The sequence below is a fragment of the Nycticebus coucang genome, chromosome 9 (genome assembly GCF_027406575.1).
Source record: "Nycticebus coucang isolate mNycCou1 chromosome 9, mNycCou1.pri, whole genome shotgun sequence".
NCBI lineage: Eukaryota > Metazoa > Chordata > Mammalia > Primates > Lorisidae > Nycticebus > Nycticebus coucang.
In genome coordinates, this window is record NC_069788.1 from 91,543,988 (window position 1) to 91,565,958 (window position 21,971).

Consider the following 21,971-nt stretch of genomic DNA (forward strand, 5'->3'; position numbering starts at 1 on the left):
ACTGCAACAACAAAAAATAGCCTGGTGTTGTGGCGGGTGCCTGTAGTCCCAGCTACCTGGGAGGCTGAGGCAAGAGAATCGCTTAAGCCCAAGAGTTTGAGGTTGCTGTGAGCTGTGACGCCACTGCATTGGGCAACAGCTTAAGACTCCGTCTCCAAAAAAAAAAAAAGAAAAGAAAAGAAAAATCATATTATCATCTCCAGAGGTAAAGGAAAAATACAACATGATAAACTAGATATATATGAGAAATTCCTTAAACTGATTAAAAAGTTTAATACAAAATCATTCTTAAACAGAATGATTTTAAAGCAAGAAACAAGATATGAAATTGCTCCAGCTACTTAGGAGGCTGAGGCAAGAGAATCGCCTAAGCCCAAGAGCTGGAGGTTGCAGTGAGCTGTGATGCCACAGCACTCTACCAAGGGTGACAAAGTGAGACTCTGTCTCTAAAAAAAGATATGAAATTGGTTTTTGTGTCCAAAGCAATAAAGATTTTTTTTTTTTCCTGGAGACAGAGTCTTATTCTGTCACCTGGCTAGAGTACCATGCCTCAGCCTAGCTCACACCAACCTCAAACTCCTGGGCTCAATCAATCCTCCTGTGTCAGCCTCCTGAGTAGCTGGGACTACAGGCCTGCAACACCACCCTTGGCTAATACAAGAAGTTTTTTTTAAGATTAAAGGGCAGGTAGGCAGAGGCTAGGTGAGGTGGTTCAAGCCTCCATAATCCTAGCACTCTGGGAGGCCAAGCTGGGAGGAATGCTTGAGGCCAGGAGTTCAAGACAAGCCTGAGTAAGAATGAGACTCTATCTCTATAAAAAATAGAAAAATTAGCTGGGCATGGTGGTACATGCCTGTAATCCCAGCTATTTGGGAAGCTGAACCACGTGAGCCAAGGAGCTTGAGGTTGCAGTGAGCTATGACAACACCACTGCACTCCAACCCGGGCAAAATTTTGAGTGAGACTCTGTCTCAAAACAAACAACAACAACAACAAAAAAAAAAGATGAAAGAGCTGAGAAGGAAGAAACAAATTCATGATGCACAGATAATATGATTGTGTTGTTGAAAATCTAAATGCATGTCCAGAAAAATATGAAGCGTTATCTAGGTTGCCATGTATATACACATAAAGCAATATACAACAACAAGAAGCAAAAATTTTTAAGTACATTTGTAAAGCTTCAAAAAAATATAAACTACCTATGAATAAATCTAACGAAGTATGTAAGAACTTCATGGAGAAAACAAAATCTTAATAAAAGACATTACAACAAAAATTGGAATTATACCACATTCACAGATCAGAAAACTCCATATAGTAAAAGTCCTGATTCTCACCAAACTATATAGAATGATTTCCCAGTAAGAAGAAAATGGAACATTTGTGAAACTTGACAAGTAAATTCTAAAATGCATATGGGATGCAAAAGTCCAAGAACAGCCAGACCATTTTTGAAGAACTACCACAAGGTAGAAGAAGTAGCCCTATCAGATATTGAGACATATTATAAAACTACATTAAAACAACGTGGCACAGACACAAGAATATACAAATAATACAACGAAACAGAATTAAGTGCCCCCAAACAGACTAATGAATAGATGAACATTTAATTTATGACAGTGATGGTACTGCAAAGGGGTAGGGAAAGGACAGTCTCTTCAAGAAATGATGCTAGGACAGCTGATTTCCATATGGGAAAAATGGAACTGGATACCTACCTCACACTACAGATAATAGAGAAAAATATCTTTATGACCTTCGGGTAAAGAAAGATTTTCTAAGACACAAACAACACAAACCATAAGGAAAAGATTGATAAATTCATCTACACTGAAAACTTCCATTCACTGAAACATCATTGGGGGCGGGAGAACCAAGGTAAAACTGGAAGAGGGTGAGAAAGAATTAGCGGTTAGAATGTATAAAGAGGGCAGCGCCTGTGGCTCCGTGAGTAGGGCGCCGGCCCCATATGCCGAGGGTGGCGGGTTCAAGCCCAGCCCCGGCCAAACTGCAACGAAAAAATAGCCGGGTGTTGTGGCGGGCACCTGTAGTCCCAGCTGCTTGGGAGGCCGAGGCAAGAGAATCGCGTAAGCCCAAGAGTTGGAGGTTGCTGTGAGCCGTGTGACGCCACCGCACTCTACCCGAGGGCAGTACAGTGAGACTCTGTCTCTACAAAAAAAAAAAAAAAAAAAATAGAACATATAAAGAATGTCCATGAAATTAATAAGGAAAAAGACAAATTAGCCAATAGAAAAAAATGGTAAGAAGACTTGAATAGGCACTTCTCAGAAAATGAAATTTGAATAGTCAAATATTTGAAAAGATGCTCAACCATGTTAGTAATGAAGGAAATAAAAGCAAAGACACACCTGATTAGCAAAACATGAAAAGTCATACTGAAAAAGTTAAACATTGGTGAGAATGTAGAAGAAAAAAATTCTTAACCACAACTGGTTAGAATATAAATTGGGACAAGTTTTGCAGAAAATCACTTTGGTGTTACTAATGTTATTGAATACTGTCATACCCTAAAACTCAACAATTCCATTTCTAGGCATTTCTAAGCATCCTAAAGGCACTGATTCTCAACCTAGGGTGATTTTGCCCTGCATCTGCCCAGACATACTTGGCTGTCACAAGAGGCATGCTATTAACATCTAATGAATTAAGAGGTCACAGATGCTTGCTAACATCCTAGAAAGGACAGGACAGCTTCCCACGGAAATGAATTATTCAGCCCCATATGGTAACAGTTTCAACTGTTCTGTTCTCAACCTACCCAAGAGAAACAAAAAACTTTTATAACTATAACCTATGTATTACAGCTGTTTCTAGTTCATTTCCCTGTCAACCAGGTTCTCTTCGGACAATTAAATGCAACTTTTTTTTCTTAAAAGTGAAAAAATAACTCATGCCAACTATTGGCTTAAAGACCTCTACTAGCATCACACTGCCTGTGGCAGTCACTTTCAACTTTTATTGGCCTAAAAGCCACCTAAGGAACAAAAAAATTAAGATGTTCTGGAACGCATCCCCAGAAGGCTTGACTCAGTTAACTCTGAAGAGGAACTTAATATTTCATTTTCTACTCACCACACAAGTGATGCTAATGCAAGCTGTTCAGAGACTTATCTGTAACAATAATCTATAGGTATAATGGCTTTAAACAAGTAAACAGTGTTACATAAGGTTCTAACTTTCTCTGCTAGCTTCCTTTTCTTCATTGCTGTCTATCACTCTCAGTATTTCCTAAATTTTCTTATTACCTTTTTCTACTCTTCCAACTCTAAGAATCTGTTCTCTCGGCATGGAATGCTGTCTCCAACCCCTCTTCCTTTTTTACCTGGAAAACTCCTATTCATCCTTTAAGACCCAGCTCAAAATACAGACCCTCTGTGTATCCTTTCCTGAATACCTGAGGCAATTAGTTACTTCTTTCTGTTTCCACAACACTCTGGCCATACTTCATTACTGCGTTTACTGCACTACATATAAATGATCTGTTTATATATCTATCTTAGCCACGGGTCACTTCTGTATCCTTGCACCTAGTAGGTTCTTTATATAATTCACCAAAAGACAGCTGAGAATAAATTTAGGAGTGTGTGAACATATTAATCTACCACTACACTACTGCATGCTCTTAATCTTGGAAGCTTCAAACCCCTGCTTCTATACAACTTCTTAAAGACCCAAGATAGATTTTATTCACTAACAGCCAAGACAGTGAGAGAAGGTACAACACTTGAACTTACATTAATCATAAGCTCCATAATTTCTGCAAAAAACCTATTGTGTTTATTGCTATTTTACAACACTTAACCTCATTTTGCAAGTAAGATGTGATAGTGATAATTTCACAGCAAATTAAACTGAAAACCAAAATTGTAAGCTCTTACTTCACTACTAAGTCAATGCCTTCAACAATTCAAGTTGGGTCAAAGTTCAGTCTCTCAGCTTTATTTCTGGAGAATGGGGGATGGGGAGGACAAACCCAGAAAATATATATAAAGTACAGCCTGTCATTTTTATGATCCCACTAATAAAATGAATTGAGAAAGTCCCAAATCCAAAATCACGTTTTCTTTCAGATTTCAAGTATTTATTTTAAAATCTTAAAATGTCTTAAAAAGTGGGCGGCACCTGTGGCTCAGTAAGTAGGGCACTGGCCCTATATACCAAGGGTGGTGGGTTCGAACTTGGCCCCAAACTGCAACAACAAAAAAATAGCTGGGCGCTGTGGCAGGCACTTGTAGTCCCAGCTACTCAGGAGGCTGAGGCAAGAGAATCGCCTAAGTCCAAGAGCTAGAGGTTGCTGTGAGCTGTGACACCAAGGCATTCTACCAAGGGCAACAATGTCTCTTTAAAAAAAAAATGTATTTAAATTTGATTTAAATTTTTTTTTTTTGCAGTTTTTGGCCGGGGCTGGCTTTGAACATGCCACCTCCAGCATATGAGGCCAGCGCCCTACTCCTTTGAGCCACAGGAGCTGCCCCGACCCAATTTTTTAGAAGCTGGATTGGGTAAAGTTACCCTACAGACCACATTCAAAGATCCCTATATATTGACTTATAGTATTTGGTGCTGTGTCCCTTGTTTACACCAGGCATTTACAGAGAGCCTGGTCTTACACAGGGGGGACACGTCCTGTAACAGTGAATAAATAACATTATCAGAACATTTTAGGCTATGATGACACATCCTTGTTTATCTCTAAAAGAAACAGAGGACTGATTAACTACCGTGGGTCTGGCTCCCAAAAGAATTTTCTTCACTGGTTTTGATGGTGGTTACACTGGTGTTCACAGAACTGACACTTGATGTCCGAGAACTCTGAAAGACAGGTCTCTTGCCCTTTTCTTTTTTGATTTCTACCCTTCCAGTAGGCTCCTTCTGTGAACTATTAAGAAAATCAAATAGCAGCTCTTCATCAGGTTCTGATTTTTTTCTTCGCACAAAATGGGATGAAGGCCTAGGAACAGATGCATTTTCAACAGGATGGGAGGCCTCCACTGGGATCCTAGATCCTACTTTTACATTTGCAGTGCCAGCTAAGATGGTGGCTTTTTTATTTCGAATGTTATCAGCTGCTGGTGAAATATAAGTAGCTTTAGATCCAGCCTGATAAGTCAAATCTGTATTTTGCTGGTGAAGTTCAGAATAGTCAGTATTTTTGCTATATTTAATGTTGCTGGTGTTTTCTTTTCTACTGAGAGCTGTTGCAGCCCCTTGATCAACTCGGTTTAAAAGATCTTCTGCCTTTCCAGCAAGATCAACAAACCAAGACATGATGGCAGCGGAATAATCCTATTGATGAACCTGTAAAAAGGACAGAAAATGATCAGTGTGGCATAACAGCAGAGTATAACAGTTAAGACCAGATTCTGAAGTCATATAGTCCTAGGTTGAAATCCCAGCCCTACCTCTTACAAGCTAGGTAACTTTGAGCAAATTACTTAAATGAGACTGAGAAACTTAATCTAGAAAATAGAAAAAGAAAGTGTACCCACCTAATAGTTTTATGATGAAATATTAAAAAACAACTATGTAAAATGGTTGGCACATAATAAGCACTAATTTTAATGGCTCCTACTACAATCATTACAACTATTGCTACTGTTTTTATTACCATTTCAATGAAGGGCAAGTAGCAAAACAGCTGTTATAGGCTAAAACGTATCCCCTTCAATTTACTATGCTGAAGTCCTACCTCCCAAACCTCACAATGTGAATATTTCTAGAGACAGAATCTCTAAAGAGGAAATTAAAATGAGTCTTTAAAATGAATCCAATAGTTAAGACCAGATTCTGGAGTCAGACAGTCCCAGGCTAAAATCCTAACCCTATCTCTTACTGGATTAGAGTGGGCCCAATACATGACTGATAACCTCATAAGAAAAGAAAATTTCTACACAGACCTACAGAGAGAAGACCATGTGACAGGACAGGGAGAATGCAGTCATCCACAAGCCAAAGAACGAAGCTTCAGAAAAAAATCAAGTCTGCCGACAACACCTTGACCTCAGACTTCTAGCCATCAGAACTGTGAGAAAATAAATTTTTGTTATCCAAACCAAACAGTCTTTGGTACTTCGTTATGGTAGTCCTGGCAAGTTAATACAGCATCCAAATAGCAAATATGGAAAATTCCAGCACAACCAAATAAAAACAATTTACTGAAGTTTGTTTGAAGTGCTAAAACTTGAAAAAAAATTTCCCTCTGATAAATATAAAAAGTTATCTTAATGTTAAACTGAAGCACTATTAGGGATAATTTAGGTGTGCACATACGTGTCTAAAATATATTTTCAATAATTCGAACACTCAATATATACCATGTATACATTAAGCTAAGTTCAGAATAAAAATATGATTGCATTACTATTTGTTCCATACATATGAGTACTTATTGTGTGCCACAATAAATCAAAGTAACAACAAAGCTATTAATCCTCATGATATTGAAGACCACTATAATAAACAACCATTTACTGAATGTGCACATCATTCCTTCTGCCAAGAACTTTTTCATAGTTAACCTCCTTGTTCTTGATTTTTACTTAAATGTCATCTGCTTCAGAGCTCCTTCTTTCCATCTAAGTTAGATTAATTATTCTCTGTATATACTCTATTCTTTTGCCTCACAGCCCATCATGTTTCACCTTTTTCTTTTTTTAAAACATCTTTCTCTCCTTCTTGGGGAAAAAGAGAGAATGGCTGAATAAAAGGCCATGTCTTTTGTTCACCAATGAATTCCCAGTGTTTAGCACACAGTAGACACTCATTAATACTGCTGAATAAATTGTTTTTCACCTGCCAGATGCTGTGCATACGTACACATGTAATTTTCACAGCCACACTATGTAGTAAATAGCAATATCATTTTTTGAAAAAGTGGAAAAAGATTAGAAAGATCCCTAAGTTAAGACGGCCGCTCAGATACTCAAATCTCACTGAGCTAGTGCCAGACCCACCGTTTAATCTATGCCTCTCTATATCTAGCCTCTCCAAATCTAAATAACGTCAAGAAACTCACCCTTTAAACCTATTCATTACAAAACGTGGGTATTACGCACCTGTATGTCTCAGAGTCCGTGTAAAAATCAAATGAAAATGGAGGTGAAATGCTTTGTAACATAAAACCCCAGATAGACATCGTGAAGTACTGTTCTCAAACACTGATGGCGATTGAGGGCAAATTATGTGTCTTAATGAAACAACCAAAACACACTTCTGAATTTCTCCCATTTTAAAGTTATCAGGAGTTTAAAACAATAGTAGGTACTTCAATGTTGATTACCTAACTGAACAAATACTAAGATGAGCCTGGGCACTTGCCCCACTGACAAGTGGCGCAGACTTCTGGGATACACAGCCCTCAAGTAATTCCTCTGACACTGCCCAGAGGTAGAGCGCGTGGGATAGGTCCAGAGACCGCGGTCGCAGGGCCTGCTCTGAAGGCCAGGTGTGAGCGGAGGAAGGGAGACTGAAGGTTAGTCCGTGAGGCCCAGTCGGCAGGGCCCTGGAAGTCTGTCAAGTCTGTAGATCCTAGGTAGATAGTACGGGCCCCCGCTCCACCCACCTCGTTCGAGCTTCTGGGGTGGGAAGAACGGCCAGCCCAGGCGAGGGCCTGGGGAGGGAGGGAAGGGAAGAGCAGTAAACAACGTCAAATGAAGTCCGAGAGGTCGCTCCCATTCCTTTGCTCAGCCCCCAACAGGGCGAAGGTGAGCGCCAAGGACCGTTAGCACCCCCCACGCGGACCCGTCTAGTCCAGGACACCCTCGCCTCTGCCTTACCTGAGGACTCCGGAGCGACTGCACTGCGCCCCCTCAGCAGCAGGCCCGGACAGCGTCCAGGCTGAGTAAATACTCTCTCCAACCCGCCCAGGCCTTGCTACCGCTTCCGGGAGACGTGGAAGAGAGGCGAGGACCCCAAAACAGAGTGCCTTTCGAGCTGCCTGAACGGCGGAAAACGAAGAATAGCCACCTGCAGGCAACTCAGGCGGCGGCGCCTTGTGGCTACAGGGTCCTCGCGCCTGGCCACACCTCTCTTTCTTCTGCAGCGCCACCGGCGGGGACTGGGGTCTGCGCACGTCTGACGACGGCCTGCGTGGGGCCGGTACAACATCGGTGACCACGCCCACAAAAGGGTGGGGCCTCGCTGTGGGCCACGTGAGTGACGGAGGCGTTGTTCCGCCTGGGAGGAATTTGAAGCTTGAATTGGGTGGGGTCTGAGACCTAGGTGGGCTGGCTATCCTTTACCTAGATTCTTTTCACCTGCAGTCTGTCCTAGTTTTACAGATGAGAGTGCAGAGGCCCACGCCAGAAAGTGGGAATACAGAAAACATGATCCTTAATTTCATGGAGCTTACTTTCTAGTTGAAAACAGGTACTACATCAACTGGTTAACAAATAATTTCAGAATGTTGCCAAAGCTGTAAAGACAGCAGGGAGAAGTGCCAGGAGGCAGGGGAAAGTACTTTAAATCAGGTGGTCAGGAAAGGTGTCTCCGAGGAGGTGATATTTGAGCTGAGACCCAAAGGATGGAAAAGGCCAACGGGAATATTGTGGTTATGGTATATGTACAACTCATTGAATATTTGAAATGAGTCTAAAATCCAGATTCAAGAATCCAACAAATACTCAGCACTTACTATGTGCCCAGGATTGGGCTAATTTGGCTCTAATGACAAGCCTACAACATAGTCCCAAATGTTTTCATTTTTGAGTTGAGAAAATTAAGGCTCAAAGAGGTTAAGTAACTTATTTAAGATCCTTTGCCATAAGAAGTGAACATTGCTCCAAAGCCTGTGCCCCTTAGACTCAATGTTTTGTTGTCTCCAAATTATTAACATATTGGGAATAGTTACAATTCCTGCTTTTTTCCCTTTCAAGTTAGGTTTAGCCCAGTCCAGTGAAAATAAAAACGTTCAGCAGCCCCAGGAGGTAATAATAATAATGGCACCTAACATTTTTTGAGCTCTTATTAAATGCAGAATACTGTGTAAATCACTGGAATGCTTAACCTCATTTAATTCTCACAAAAACCTTAAGGAAGGTACTGTTATCGTGTGGTAGGTAAGGTTGTTGTTTCCAACTATTAAGTTGCTCTTCTAGTTAAGAATTATACATCATCTCCTGTTGCCATGTGACTGTAGCACATCCTAGAGGAGGAGTATTTTTCCCAGCCTAGCAGAAGTCAGACTTGATCCTATGATCTTCTTCTGGCCAAGGAATAGGAGCAGAAATGTCTTTCATCCCATCTGAGCAGAAGTGTTAAGAGCCCTTATCCATTTCCACCAGCTCTGTAGATCTTTTTCCTCTCTCATGAGAAGGGCCCCCTCCCAGATGGGGCTGCTGCTTCACCCTGGAAGGAAAAATATGAAGCAAGCCACATTTAAAAGATGTCACATGAATGAAAAAAAAAACCTTTACTCTCAGAAGCCACTGAGTTTGAGGATTTTTTCTTACATAGCCTTACCTAAAGAAATCTGACTTAAGATTTTCCCCCATTTTACAGATGAAGATACTGAGATTCAGTGAGGGTTAGTTGTAACAAGGAATGAATAGAACATCTGGGATTCAAAATTCGATTAGTGTAACTCTGGAAACGTTGTTCTTAACCATTGAAGGGGTGGCAAAAATGAAAGAAGTTGAGGCACAGCCAAATCGTCCATGTTAAAAATTCAGCAGTGGGTAGGCCCCAGAAACAGTATTTTAAGAATTCCCAGGCGGTGCCTGTGGCTCAGTGAGGAGGGTGCCAGCCCCATATACCAAGGATGGCAGGTTCAAACCTGGCCCCAGCCAAACTGCAACAACAACAACAACAACAACAAATAGCTGGGTGTTGTGGTGGGCACTTGTAATCCCAGCTATTCGGGAGGCTGAGACAAGAGAATTGCCTAAGCCCAAGAGCTGGAGGTTGCTGTGAGCTTTGATGCCACAGCACTCTACTGAGGGCAGCAAAGTGAGACTCTGTCTCAAAAAAAAAAAAAAAAATTCCCATGTATGTCCCATAAGAGAGTCACCATATAGACATCTGCCAAGGCTAGGTTAGCCAAAAATTTTGGGGCTAGGCTTCTGGAATGGCAGCATGAGGAGCTCAGAAAATCCTCTCCCACAAAAATAATAATAAAATTGTAAAAGCAACCATTTCAAAAATAAAATTAAAAAAAAAACAACAACCATTTCAACTCCCTGGAAATTGACCATGGGTGCATAACACAAATTAAAAAGAATTTATCCAAGAAAACCTTTTTTTTTTTTAAGACATATGATCTCACTCTGCTGCCCCGGCTGGATTACAGTGATACCATCAAAACTCACTACAGCTTTGAACACCTAGGCTCAGGCAATCCTCCTGCTTCCTCCTCCTAAGTAGCTAGGAGTACAGGTGTAGGCCACCACATCTGGCTAATTTCTTCTTCATTTTTTGTAGAGATGGGGGGGGGGGTCTCACTATGTTGCTCCAAGCTGGTCTTGAATTCCTGGCCTCAAGTGATTCTTCTCTGTTGCCTCAGTTCCCCAAAGTGCTGGGATTTCAGGCATGAACCACAAACCCTGACCAAGAAAAACTATTAAACCTTAATAAGAAGAGTGAAGGGCTGGGTGTGGTTGCTGACACCTGTAATCCTGGCACTTTGGGAGGCCAAGGCAGGTGGATAGCCTGAGCTCAGTAGTTCCAGACCAGCCTGTGGCAGGTGCTTGTAGTCCCAGCTACTTGGGACTGAGGTTGCTGTGAGCTATGACACCATGGAACTGTACCAAGGGTGACAAAGTAAGACTCTGTCTCAAGAAAAAAAAAAAGAAGAAGAAGAGTGAAGAGTCTGTGACATTTTAGCCTGGAGAAATTCCCAAGCTTTCTCCCCAAGCTCCAGGGGAGTGTTCTTGTAGGTAAACTGAAAACCACCATGTTGGGTGCTGAAGGGGGCTAACTTGATAAGGGGTGGAGCCAGAAAAGCACCATGACCAAGGGAAAGGTTCAATTGGGGATGCTATCATCACAGTTACCTGGCTGCAGTACTGGTTGAGCAAACAAGTGTCTAGAAGACCTGCTGGAAGGTTAGCGAGGATATCAGGTCATGAGATAGCTATAGAGGACTTTGATAAGCTCCCACATACACTGGTGTTCTGGAAGCCTGTGTAAGCTCAAGAGAGTCTGGCAAATAACCCTAGTCGTTTACTTATTCCTGGCTGAACATGAAGCCTTGCGTAGATGCAGAGGAGACGCAGGAATATAAAGCCAGGAAAGTCTTGTAAACTGAATTTTGGATGTGTTCTCCAATCCATCTAAATGGTACAGATCCATCAAGAAAGGGTAAAAGTCTTATCAGTTCAAGATGTTTCAACACCACCTCTGACTAATCATTTACTGAATGTTAAGTTATGTTGACTCTGGTGGACACCTTAGGAAACCAACCTTAGAAATAAACATAAAAGAGGGAAAAACTGAACAGAAATATCAGGGTCAACACAATATAGGAGAGAAACTCTGCAGAATTAATCCAAGTCCCTAAACAAACAAATATGTAAACAAAAAACATCCTCCAGGGCACATCAGAACCAAAGTTGTTATAATATATTATCTAGAAGGTCCAGTTTTTGACAAAAAATAAGATGCCCAAATGAACAGTAAAATGTGACTGGTCATAAAGTGGGAGAGGAGGGAATCAACACAAATGCTCTGACATGTGGGACTTAGCATACAAAGTATAAGGACTTTGAAGCAGCTGTCACAAATACATGTGTCCAAAGAAATAAATAAAAATGTGACAACAGTGGTTTTTAAACAGAGAATACAGGAAAACAGATAATTATAGAAATCAATGGAATTCCAGAGTTGAAAAGTACAATAAATAATAAATGAAAATTTCACTAGAAATCAAATTTCATTTAATCTGCCAGAAAAAAAGAATCAGGAAACTCAATCAATAGAATGTATCCAATCGACAAAAAGGAAAAAGAATAAAGACAGAAGATACCGGTGGGACATCATCAAGCATGCCAACATGTGTATGATAGGAATCACAGAAAGAGGGATGGGGGGATGTTTGAAGAAAAAATGGCTCCCAAATCCCCAAATTTAATGAAAACAGTCTATACATCTAAAAGCTCAATGATCTCCAGATAGGATAAATACGAAGAGATTTAACCTGGCACATAATAATTAAGCTGTTGAAAGATAAACAAAAAAAATTTTGACATTAGCGTCATAATAGTGTTTCATCTTCCACTTTTTTTTTTTAAGACAGAGTCTTGCTCTGTCACCCTGAATAGAGTGCAATGCTATCATAGCTCACAGCAATCTCAATAATTAAGCTGTTGAAAGATAAACAAGGGCGGCGGCGGCGGCGGCTCGGCAGGCGGGTTTAGGCTTCGGGGCCAGCCGCCGCCATGATCCTGCTAGAGGTGAACAACCGCATCATCGAGGAGACGCTCGCGCTCAAGTTCGAGAACGCGGCCGCCGGAAACAAACCAGAAGCAGTAGAAGTAACATTTGCAGATTTTGATGGGGTCCTCTATCATATTTCAAATCCTAATGGAGACAAAACAAAAGTGATGGTCAGTATTTCTTTGAAATTCTACAAGGAACTTCAGGCACACGGTGCTGATGAGTTACTAAAGAGGGTATACGGGAGTTTTTTGGTAAATCCAGAATCAGGATACAATGTCTCCTTGCTATATGACCTTGAAAATCTGCCCACGTCCAAGGATTCCATTGTACATCAGGCTGGCATGTTGAAGCGAAATTGTTTTGCCTCTGTCTTTGAAAAGTACTTCCAGTTCCAAGAAGAAGGCAAGGAAGGAGAGAACAGGGCAGTTATCCATTATAGGGATGATGAGACCATGTATGTTGAATCCAAAAAGGACAGAGTCACGGTAGTCTTCAGCACAGTGTTTAAGGATGATGACGATGTGGTCATTGGAAAGGTATTCATGCAGGAGTTCAAAGAAGGACGCAGAGCCAGCCACACAGCCCCACAGGTCCTCTTTAGCCACAGGGAACCTCCTCTCGAGCTGAAAGATACAGATGCCGCCGTGGGTGACAACATTGGCTACATCACCTTTGTGCTGTTCCCTCGCCACACCAACGCCAGTGCTCGAGACAACACCATAAATCTGATCCACACGTTCCGGGACTACCTGCACTACCACATCAAGTGCTCTAAGGCCTATATTCACACACGTATGCGGGCAAAAACATCTGATTTCCTCAAGGTGCTGAACCGTGCACGCCCAGATGCCGAGAAAAAAGAAATGAAAACAATCATGGGGAAGACGTTTTCATCCCGCTAACTCTTGGGAATAAGAGGAGGAAGCGGCTAGCAACTGAAGGCTGGAACACTTGCTACTGGATAATCGTAGCTTTTAATGTTGCACCTCTTCAGGTTCTTAAGGGATTCTCCATTTTGGTTCCATTTTGTACACGTTTGGAAAATAATCTGCAGAAATGAGCTGTGCTTGCAAGGACTTCATAGTTCCCAAGAATTAAAAAAAAAAAAAAATTCCACTTGATCAACTTATTCCTTTTCTTTATCTCCCCTCCCTCACTCCCCTTCCATTCTACCCTCTTTTCCAAGCTGTTTTGCTTTGCAATATGTTACTGGTAATGAGTTGCAGGATAATGCAATCTTAACTTGTTTTCTTCTAAGTATTTGAGTTCAAAACTCCTGTATCTAAAGAAATACGGTTGGGGTCATTAATAAAGAAAAATCTTTCTATCTTAAAAAAAAAAAAAAAAAAAGAAAGATAAAAAAATCTTTGACATTAGTGTCATAATAGTGTTTCATCTTCCACTTTTTTTTTTAAGACAGAGTCTTGCTCTGTCACCCTGAATAGAGTGCTATGCTATCATAGCTCACAGCAATCTCAAACTCTTGGGCTCAAGCAAGACTCTTGCCTCAGCTTCCCAAGTAGCTGGGAGACAGGCACCTGCCATGATGCCCAGCTATTTTTTAGAGATGGGGTCTCCTTCTTGCTCAGGTTGGTCTCAAACTCCTGAGCTCAGACGATCCACCCTCTTTGGTGTCCCAAAATGCCTGACCCCCACCACACACACACACCCTTTTTGTTTGTTTTGCTACAGTCTATCTCTGTTGCCCCAGGCTAGAGTGCTGTGGTATCACAGCTAACAGCAACCTTTTGGGCTCAGGAGATCCTCCTGCCTCCCAATCCCCCATGTAGCTGGAACTACAGGTGCCTGCCACCACTCCAGGCTAGGTTTTTCTATTTTTAGTAGAGACCAGGTCTAGGGTCTTGGGTCTCACTTTTGCTCAGGCTGGTTCAAACTTCTGAGCACAAGTAATCCTTTCACCTCAGCCTCCATTGCTGGAATTATAGGCACCTGGCCTAAGACAAAGAAAATCTTAAAAGCTAAAAAAGAATAATGAGTCCTCACAGATTAAGGGGGGGGAGATGAATAACAGCTGACTTCACATTAGGAGCAATGAAGACGGAAAGCAGATGGATATTTAAAGTGCTGAAGGGGAAAAAAAGTGAACCAAGAGTTCTATTTCTAGCAAAACTATCCTTTAAAAATGAAGGCAAGAGAAACGCATTCCCAGAAAACAGAGACTGTGAGAAGTTGTGAGTAGCAAACCTGCCTTATTTTAAATAATTAAAAAACATTCAACCTGAAAAGAATGTCACCAAGCGTTTAATCTATGGGAAGAAATTAAACAAAGCTGAGTGTTAGAATCTAGAACAAGTCTGTTTTTATTACGAAAGTGGCGGAAAATTACAGAATCGGGCAAGATGTTACCTAAGAAACTATGATTCAGAGGGGAAAAGGGGGAATTGGTACAAGTATGGGTGAGGAGAATTATTGGAAGAAATTAAGCAGTGCCCCCAGTGAGTTGAGGCTTCCTAATAAAGTAATTACACTAATATCTCAGCATGCTTGCCTCCTCCAGCAGCGGCATGATTCCCTTTCTGTATCTTTCACTTATCTCTGCGTTTTTTTATTTTTTCTTTTTTTCTTCTTTTAGACAGAGTCTTGCTCTGTCTATTACTATAGTCACCTTTGAAGTACTCCCCTTGGGAAGCTATGCATGGATGCCAGTGCCTAGACCACCCTTCAAAGCAACTTTGGAATGCTTTCTGGAATGGCACACAAAAACACAGAACACTAATAAACATCATTCAGCAAGCTAATGTCACACGGCAACGTGAACATAGCTGTGACACACTGGTACGTGCACGTATACCAAGGGGACGAAACCTTACCGAGTTGCTTGTACAGCGCTGCCTATGTAAGCACATAGTGGCATGATCAGGAACTTAACTGTCAGATCTTATACAACACTTATTCAATGGAATATCATGTAGCTGTTTTTTTTGTTGTTGTGTTTTTTTTTGTTGTTGCAGATTGGCCGGGGCTGGGTTTGAACCCGCCACCCTTGGCATATGGGGCTGGCGCCCTACTCACTGAGCCACAAGCGCTGCCCCGATGTAGCTGTTTTTTAAAAGCCAGAAGCTCTGGCTTGGTGCCCATAGCTCAAGGGTTAGGGTGCTGGCCACATGCACTGGGGCTGGTGGGTTTGAACCCGGCCCGGGCCTGCTGAACAACAATGACAGCAACAACAAAATAGCTGGGTGTTGTGTTGGGCGCCTGTAGTCCCACCTACTTGGGAGGCTGAAGCAAAAGAATCTCTTAAGCCCAAGCGTTGGAGGTTGCTGTGAGCTGTGACAGCACTGCACTCTATTGAGGGTGACATAGTGAGACCCTGTCTCAAAAAAATAAACAAACAGAAGCTCTTCTGCAGGGATATGAAAAGTGCTCTAAGATCTTAACAATGTATGTTAAGTTAGGGGGGGGAAAAAACAAAAGAAAAAGGTATATATAGTCCGTATCATTTGTGTAAAAATACCTTGTATGGGTGGAGTCTGAAGGGCACCTTTTATTTGAGGAGGAGAACTTGCCTAGGCAGAGGGGAAGAGGGGGATTTTATTCTTCAGTGTATCCTGTTTTGCATGTACCCTTTGAACTCTGTACCATGAGAATCTTATTTTTTGAAAATAAATAACATTTAAAAAACTTTTTTTAAAACTTTGAATTCCCTGGGAGACTGAATGTACTGTGTCTTCACAGCCCCACCTGTCTGAATCCTCAACACTCCCCATTTCAGGTACTGCCCACACCCTGCAGGCTTCCTGTAGGGATTATGTGTCCCTCTCTAGAAGCAGCCTATGTTCCTTCAGTTCCTTGGTCCTAAGATTCAGCTGCTTTGTCACACAGATCTGAGGAACAAAATTGGGAGCGTCTTTGTGCAGTTTTAATCGTCCAGCAGCAGGGGGCACTTAATACTTAAAAATATGTACTGTACATCTATTCTATCTGGATTGACAAGTAAAATGAATATTGGTGTGACCTTTTGCTTGTAGAGCACAGGGTATAATAATTCCATGATAACCTTGGATGACTCAAGGGAGTTTCATATTCCCACACCTTTTGGGGAGTTCCTCTACATGGGACAGGCCAGTTCTGGTGTTTTCCATATTATCTGGGCTGCTAAACTGCTCCCAAAGATGAATCCATCCACTACTGAGGCCCTGATGAAACCTCCCCAGACTCCCAAGTCCCCCACATCCTCAGCTGTTTTTGCCCTACTGAGAAGCCTCCAATCCCCATGCTGGTAGCAGGGCTGGGTAGAGAAGCAGCTTTGTGTCATCCTGGAAATAGCACATGCCTAGGAATCAACAAACAATTGTTGTGCCTTGCCATGACACCATGGACCACTCTTTTTCTCTCTCAAGGCCTCAGTTAGTGGTTTTTAAGATGTGTGTGGGTGATTGTTACTTACACCATAAAATTCTGCTTCTTTACCCATCTGATGTTATTTCCCCAACAGATAACCTCTCCATCTGGATGATCTCCTCACCATTCTGAAGAATATATCCCAGCCTTCTTTGACAATGACCAATGTATCTATATCCCCTCCACTCCACTTTTGTTGAGTTTCCAGTCTATGGGAGGCACAGGGCATTTAAGATGCAGATAAAAGGTCTGCTCTCAAAAATCTCAAAGTCTGCATGGTCAGGGTAAACAAGCAAGCTGACAGTTACAAACAAGGTGGTAAATCCCGAGGTCTGAGGAATGAATGAATTGGTAAATTAATAAATTAGTAAGTCTGGCTGTTTGAATGTACCTCAACCAACTCAACTTGGTGGCCTCAGCTGGATGGCATGACCAGCCTTCTGTCCACCTCATCCCGGGTAGTAGCAGAGACCAGTCTAGAACTGGATTCTCAACCTCATACCACCTCTTTTCTAGCTGTGGACTTCCTAAGGTAGGAAAGTGAGAAAAATAGGGTCCTTAAAAAGTCTCACTTTTATATTTTCACCAAGGAACGATAAGACACCAGCAGATTCAGTGTTTGGTGGGGGCTGTTCTCTGCTTCAAAGATGACATCTTCCTTTTTTTAAATTTCAAAGTATTAAAGGGTCACAAATGTTTTAGGTTACATGGATTGCTTTTCTAAGGCTTGAGTCCCAGCTATAGGTGTATCTGTCACCCAAATAGTGTTCTTAGTACCCATTAAGTAGATTTTTCCCCCCTCTTCTCCCTGCTCTCCTCTGGTTTATTTCCGCTGAATTTTGCCTCACTCTGTGCTCATGTGTGGTTATCAGGCGGTTACAATTCAATAGTGAGTACCTGTGGTGTTTGTTTTTCTGTTCTTGAGATACTTCACTTAGGAGAATAGTCTCCGGTTCCATCCATATTGTTGTAAAAGGTAGTAATTCATCTTTTGTATGACCGAATAGTACTGAAGGGTGTACATATATCACATTTCATTAATCCACTCGTGAATTGATGGGCACCTGGGTTGATTCCACATCTTTGCGATTGTGAATTGTGCTGTAATAAACATTTGAGTACAGGTATCTTTTTGATAAAATGACTTTTTTTCCTTTGGGTAAATCCTCCATAGTGGAATTGCTGATCTAATGATAGGGCTACTTTGAGTTCTTTGAGATTTTCTGTTTTCCATAAAGGTTGTTTTCTGTTTTCCATAAAGGTTGTACTAATTTGCAGTGCTACCAACAGTGTATAAGTGTTTCTGTCTTTGCATCCATGCCAGCATCTGTTGTTTTTGGACTTTTTTTTTTTTTTTGAGACAGAATCTCACTCTGTTGCCAGGGCTAGAGTGTCATGCCTTTAGCTTAGCTAACCTCAAACTCCTGGATTCAAGCAATCCTTCTGCCTCAGCCTCCCAAGTAGCTGGGACTACAAATGTGTGCCATGATGCTTGGCTAATTTTTCTATTTTTAGTAGAGATGGAGTCTTGCTCTTGCTGAAGCTGGTCTTGAACTCCTGAGCTCAAGAAATCCTCCCACCTTTGCCTCCCAGAGCACTAGAATCACAGGTATGAGTCACCATGCCTGGCTGACTTTTTAATAAAATGCCATTCTAACTGGGGTAAGGTGAATCTCATTGTAGTTATAATTTGCATTTCCCTGATGATTAGTGACATTGATTTTTTTTTCATGTGTTTACTGGTCATCTGTGTTTTCTCTTTTGAGAAGCTTCTGTTCATGTCTTTGCATACTTTTTAATAGGGTTGGTTTTTTTCTTGACAACTTGCTTCATTTCTTTGTAAATTCTGGTTATTAGCACTTTATCATATGTGTAGCCTGCAAATATTTTCTCCCATTCTGTAGGTTGCCTATTTGATCTGTTCCTTAGATGTGAAGCTTTTTAGTTTTATAAAATCTCACTTACTAATTTTCGTTGTTGCCATGATTGCTGTTATCATAAATTCTTTGCCTAGGCTGACATCTATGAGTTTTTCTTACATTTTCCTCTAGAATTCTTATGGTTTCATGTCTTATATCTAAGTCTTTTATTCATCTTAAATTAATTTTGTGAGTGGTGAGAGATATCAATCTTGTTTTATTCTTCTGCATGGGGCTATCCAATTTTCCTACCACCATTTATTGAATAAGTCTTCTTTTCTCCAGTGTGTGTTGTCTGCTTCATCAAAGATCAGTTGGTTGTAGGTAGATGATTTTATGTCTGAGTTCTCTGTTCCATTGGTCTATTTCTCTCTTTTTCTACCTATAGCATGCTGTTCTGCTTACTATAGCCTTATAGAATAGTTTGAAATCTGGTCATGTAATGCTTTTTGCTTAAGGTTGCTTTGGCTATTTCGGCTCTTTTTTGGTTCTAAATGAAGTGTAGGATTATTTTCTCTAGATCTCTGATGTATGACTTTGGTAACTTGATGGGGATTGCATTGCATTTGTAAACCACTTCAGGTATTATGGATATTTTAATAATGTCAATTCTACCTATCCATGAGCATGATATAGTTTTCCATTTGTTTGTAACCTCTGTGATTTCTTTTCTCAGAGTTTAATAGTTCTCCTTATAGAAATCTTTCACCTCCTTGGTTAAGTGTATTCCTAGGTATTTTACTGGCATCTTCTTGCTTGTCCTCAACTAGTGGAAAGGGCAAGGCAACTTTTTTTTTTTTTCCAAAAGAGAATCTCACAAAAGCCCCAGGCTAGAGTGCCATGGCTCACAGCAACCACAAACTCCTGGGCTCAAAAGATCCTCTTGCCTCAGCCTCCTGAGTAGCTGACAACATAGGCACCCTCCATAATACCCAGATAATTTTTCTATTTTTAAAAGAGACGGGGGTCTCGCCCTTGCTTGGGTTTGTCTCGAAGTCTTAAACTCAGGCAATCCACCCACCTCAGTTTCTCATAGTGCTAGGATTATAGGCTTAAAGTGACTCTTTTGTCAGGGCACTAATCCCATTCTTGAGAGTGTAGCCCTCATAATTTAATCACTTTTCAAAAGGCCCCCACCTCTTAATACTATCACATTGGGTACTAGGTTTCAAAATCTGAATTTTTTTGCAGGAGGCATACACTTTCAGACTATAGAAGAGATAGTAAGTCGGTTAGTTGCAGGGAAGAGGAGAATAAGGAGTGACTGCTACTAGGTATGGGATTTCTTTCTGGGGTGACAAAATTATCTGGAATTAGACAACAGTGATGGTTGTATAGCTTTGTAAACGTGGTAAAATTCAGCACATTGTGCACTTTAAAGTGAATTTTATAGTATACGAATTACATATATTAATAAAATTAGTGTTTAAAAGAGAAAGAAAGGGGCGGCGCCTGTGGCTCAAGGAGTAGGGCGCCGGTCCCATATGCTGGAGGTGGCGGGTTCAAACCTAGCCCCGGTCAAAAAAAAAAAAAAGAGAAAGAAAGACCTGTAAGTATGACATATTTCCTAATGGAAGCACACATCACTTATGAAGCATTTCTGCCAAAAATTAGAATCTGACTCTTACTCGAGTCTTCAGAGAGGAATGTGTTAAACAACACCATGGAGATGTAATCAGCAAAATCAAAAATGAGAAAACTCTTGTGGATAAATGACCTGATTTCCTCAACAAACATATTTCAAGGTGAAAAACAAACAGAAATAGTAACGAAAACAGGGAGAGACAGAGGAAGGGGAGAGGGAAACCTATAGATTCCAATTCAAGCAAGCAAAAGAACAAAATCCTACTTGGATATTGATTCAAGCAAGCAAAAGAACAAAAAGGCAAAACGTCTGAAACAACTGGGGAAACTTGAGCAATGACTGGATTTTGATTATATTAAGCAATTGTAGTTATTTATTAAGTGTGATAACAGCATTGAGATATTGAGGTTATGTTTTTAAAAAGAGTCCCTTTGCAGTGATAGAGTAGTTCTGTGCTTGACTGTGATGGTGGCTACATGAATTTAAACGTGATAAAATTGCATAGAAACACACACACACACGCGCACACACACACACACACACACACAAACGAATGCACGCAAAAGCTGGGGAACTCCGAATAAGGTCTGTAGTCTAATTAATAGCCTTGTACCTATGCCAATTACTTGGTTTTGATACAGCACTGTAGTTATATAAAATGTTGTCTCTGGGAGAAGCTGGTGAAGGATACACTGGATCCCTTTGTACTGCTTTTTTTTCCTTTTTTTTAAGGAGACAGGCTGGGGTGCAGTGGTGTTATCACACTCACTGTGACCACTAACTTCTGGCCTCAAGCAGTCCGCCTGCCTCAGCCTCCCAATTCACTGGGATTACAGTCCTCATGCCCGGCCCTCTTTGTATTATTTTTACAACTGCTTGTGAGTCTATACTTATTTAAAAATTAAAAATGAAAAAGATCAATGCTCTTATGTTTTAGAGATATACCTATGTTGAAATATTAATGGATGCTATGTTAATTTTCTATTAGTGTAATAACAAGCTATCAAAACATATTGGTTTAACACAACAGTACACATTCATTATCTTTCACAGTCTATGGGTCAGGAGGCTGGTCCCCAATGATTCAGTCTTTCTTACATGAAAAATACACTTAGCACCTCCCAAAGCTTTCAAAAATCTCATTCCATCACAGTATCAATTCAAAGTGCAGAATCTTAACTTCTAAATCATATTCAGGCTCCTCAAGTAAAGTTACTCTTAGTCTAAAAACCTAAGAACTAGCCAGGCACAGTGGCTCACACATGTAATCCCAGTGAATCAGAAGTCTGAGGCAGGAGGATTACTTTAGGCCAATAGTTTGAGACTAGCCTGGGCAAGATAGTGAGACTCTGCTTGTAAAAGAAAATTAAAACTAAAACAAAATTAGCTGGGCATGGTGGTGTGTACCTGTGATCCCAGCTATTAATCCTTGGGAGGCTGAGACAGGAGGATTGCTTGACCATGGAGTTGGAGACTGCCATGAACTATGATTGTAATTCTTTGCTTCTCTCTGGATGACAGAGTGAGACCCTATCTCCAAAACAAGCAAAATCCCAAAAACCTATGAACTAAAAGGTATCTACCCCAACATTCAATGGTGGAACAGGCATAGGATAACTGACAAAGATCTTCTTATTAAAAAATGGGAGAATAGGAGCACATAGGCATCCCTGGTTCATAGCAATAGATTCTGAAAATCCAGCAAG

The 21,971-nt window shown here is 41.0% G+C and overlaps 2 protein-coding genes across 4 annotated transcripts in view; one reads left to right on the top strand and one right to left on the bottom strand.

Annotated features, from left to right (window-relative positions):
- The window catches only part of GOLGA5 (golgin A5), a 43,784-nt gene extending 35,639 nt beyond the window's left edge, over positions 1 to 8,145 (bottom strand). Inside the window, exons 1-3 of one of the 3 annotated variants that reach the window (XR_008382385.1) lie at positions 7,803 to 8,145; positions 5,925 to 6,049; positions 4,749 to 5,325 (exon numbers count right to left, since the gene is read on the bottom strand). Coding sequence is in view for 2 of the 3 variants with exons in the window: in XM_053601710.1 (XP_053457685.1) it covers positions 4,749 to 5,295 (547 nt within the window). In the remaining variant the exon portion in view is untranslated. The remainder of the gene's footprint in view (positions 1 to 4,748; positions 5,326 to 5,924; positions 6,050 to 7,802) is intronic. The other 2 variants (XM_053601710.1, XM_053601711.1) reach the window with 2 other exon arrangements.
- Positions 8,146 to 12,348: 4,203 nt separating this feature from the next.
- On the top strand, positions 12,349 to 13,743 carry LOC128593602 (actin-related protein 2/3 complex subunit 2-like). The gene has a single exon (XM_053601712.1). It carries the CDS (start codon positions 12,399 to 12,401, stop codon positions 13,299 to 13,301), a length of 903 nt encoding a protein of 300 aa, XP_053457687.1. The 5' UTR covers positions 12,349 to 12,398; the 3' UTR covers positions 13,302 to 13,743.
- Positions 13,744 to 21,971: the final 8,228 nt, after the last annotated feature.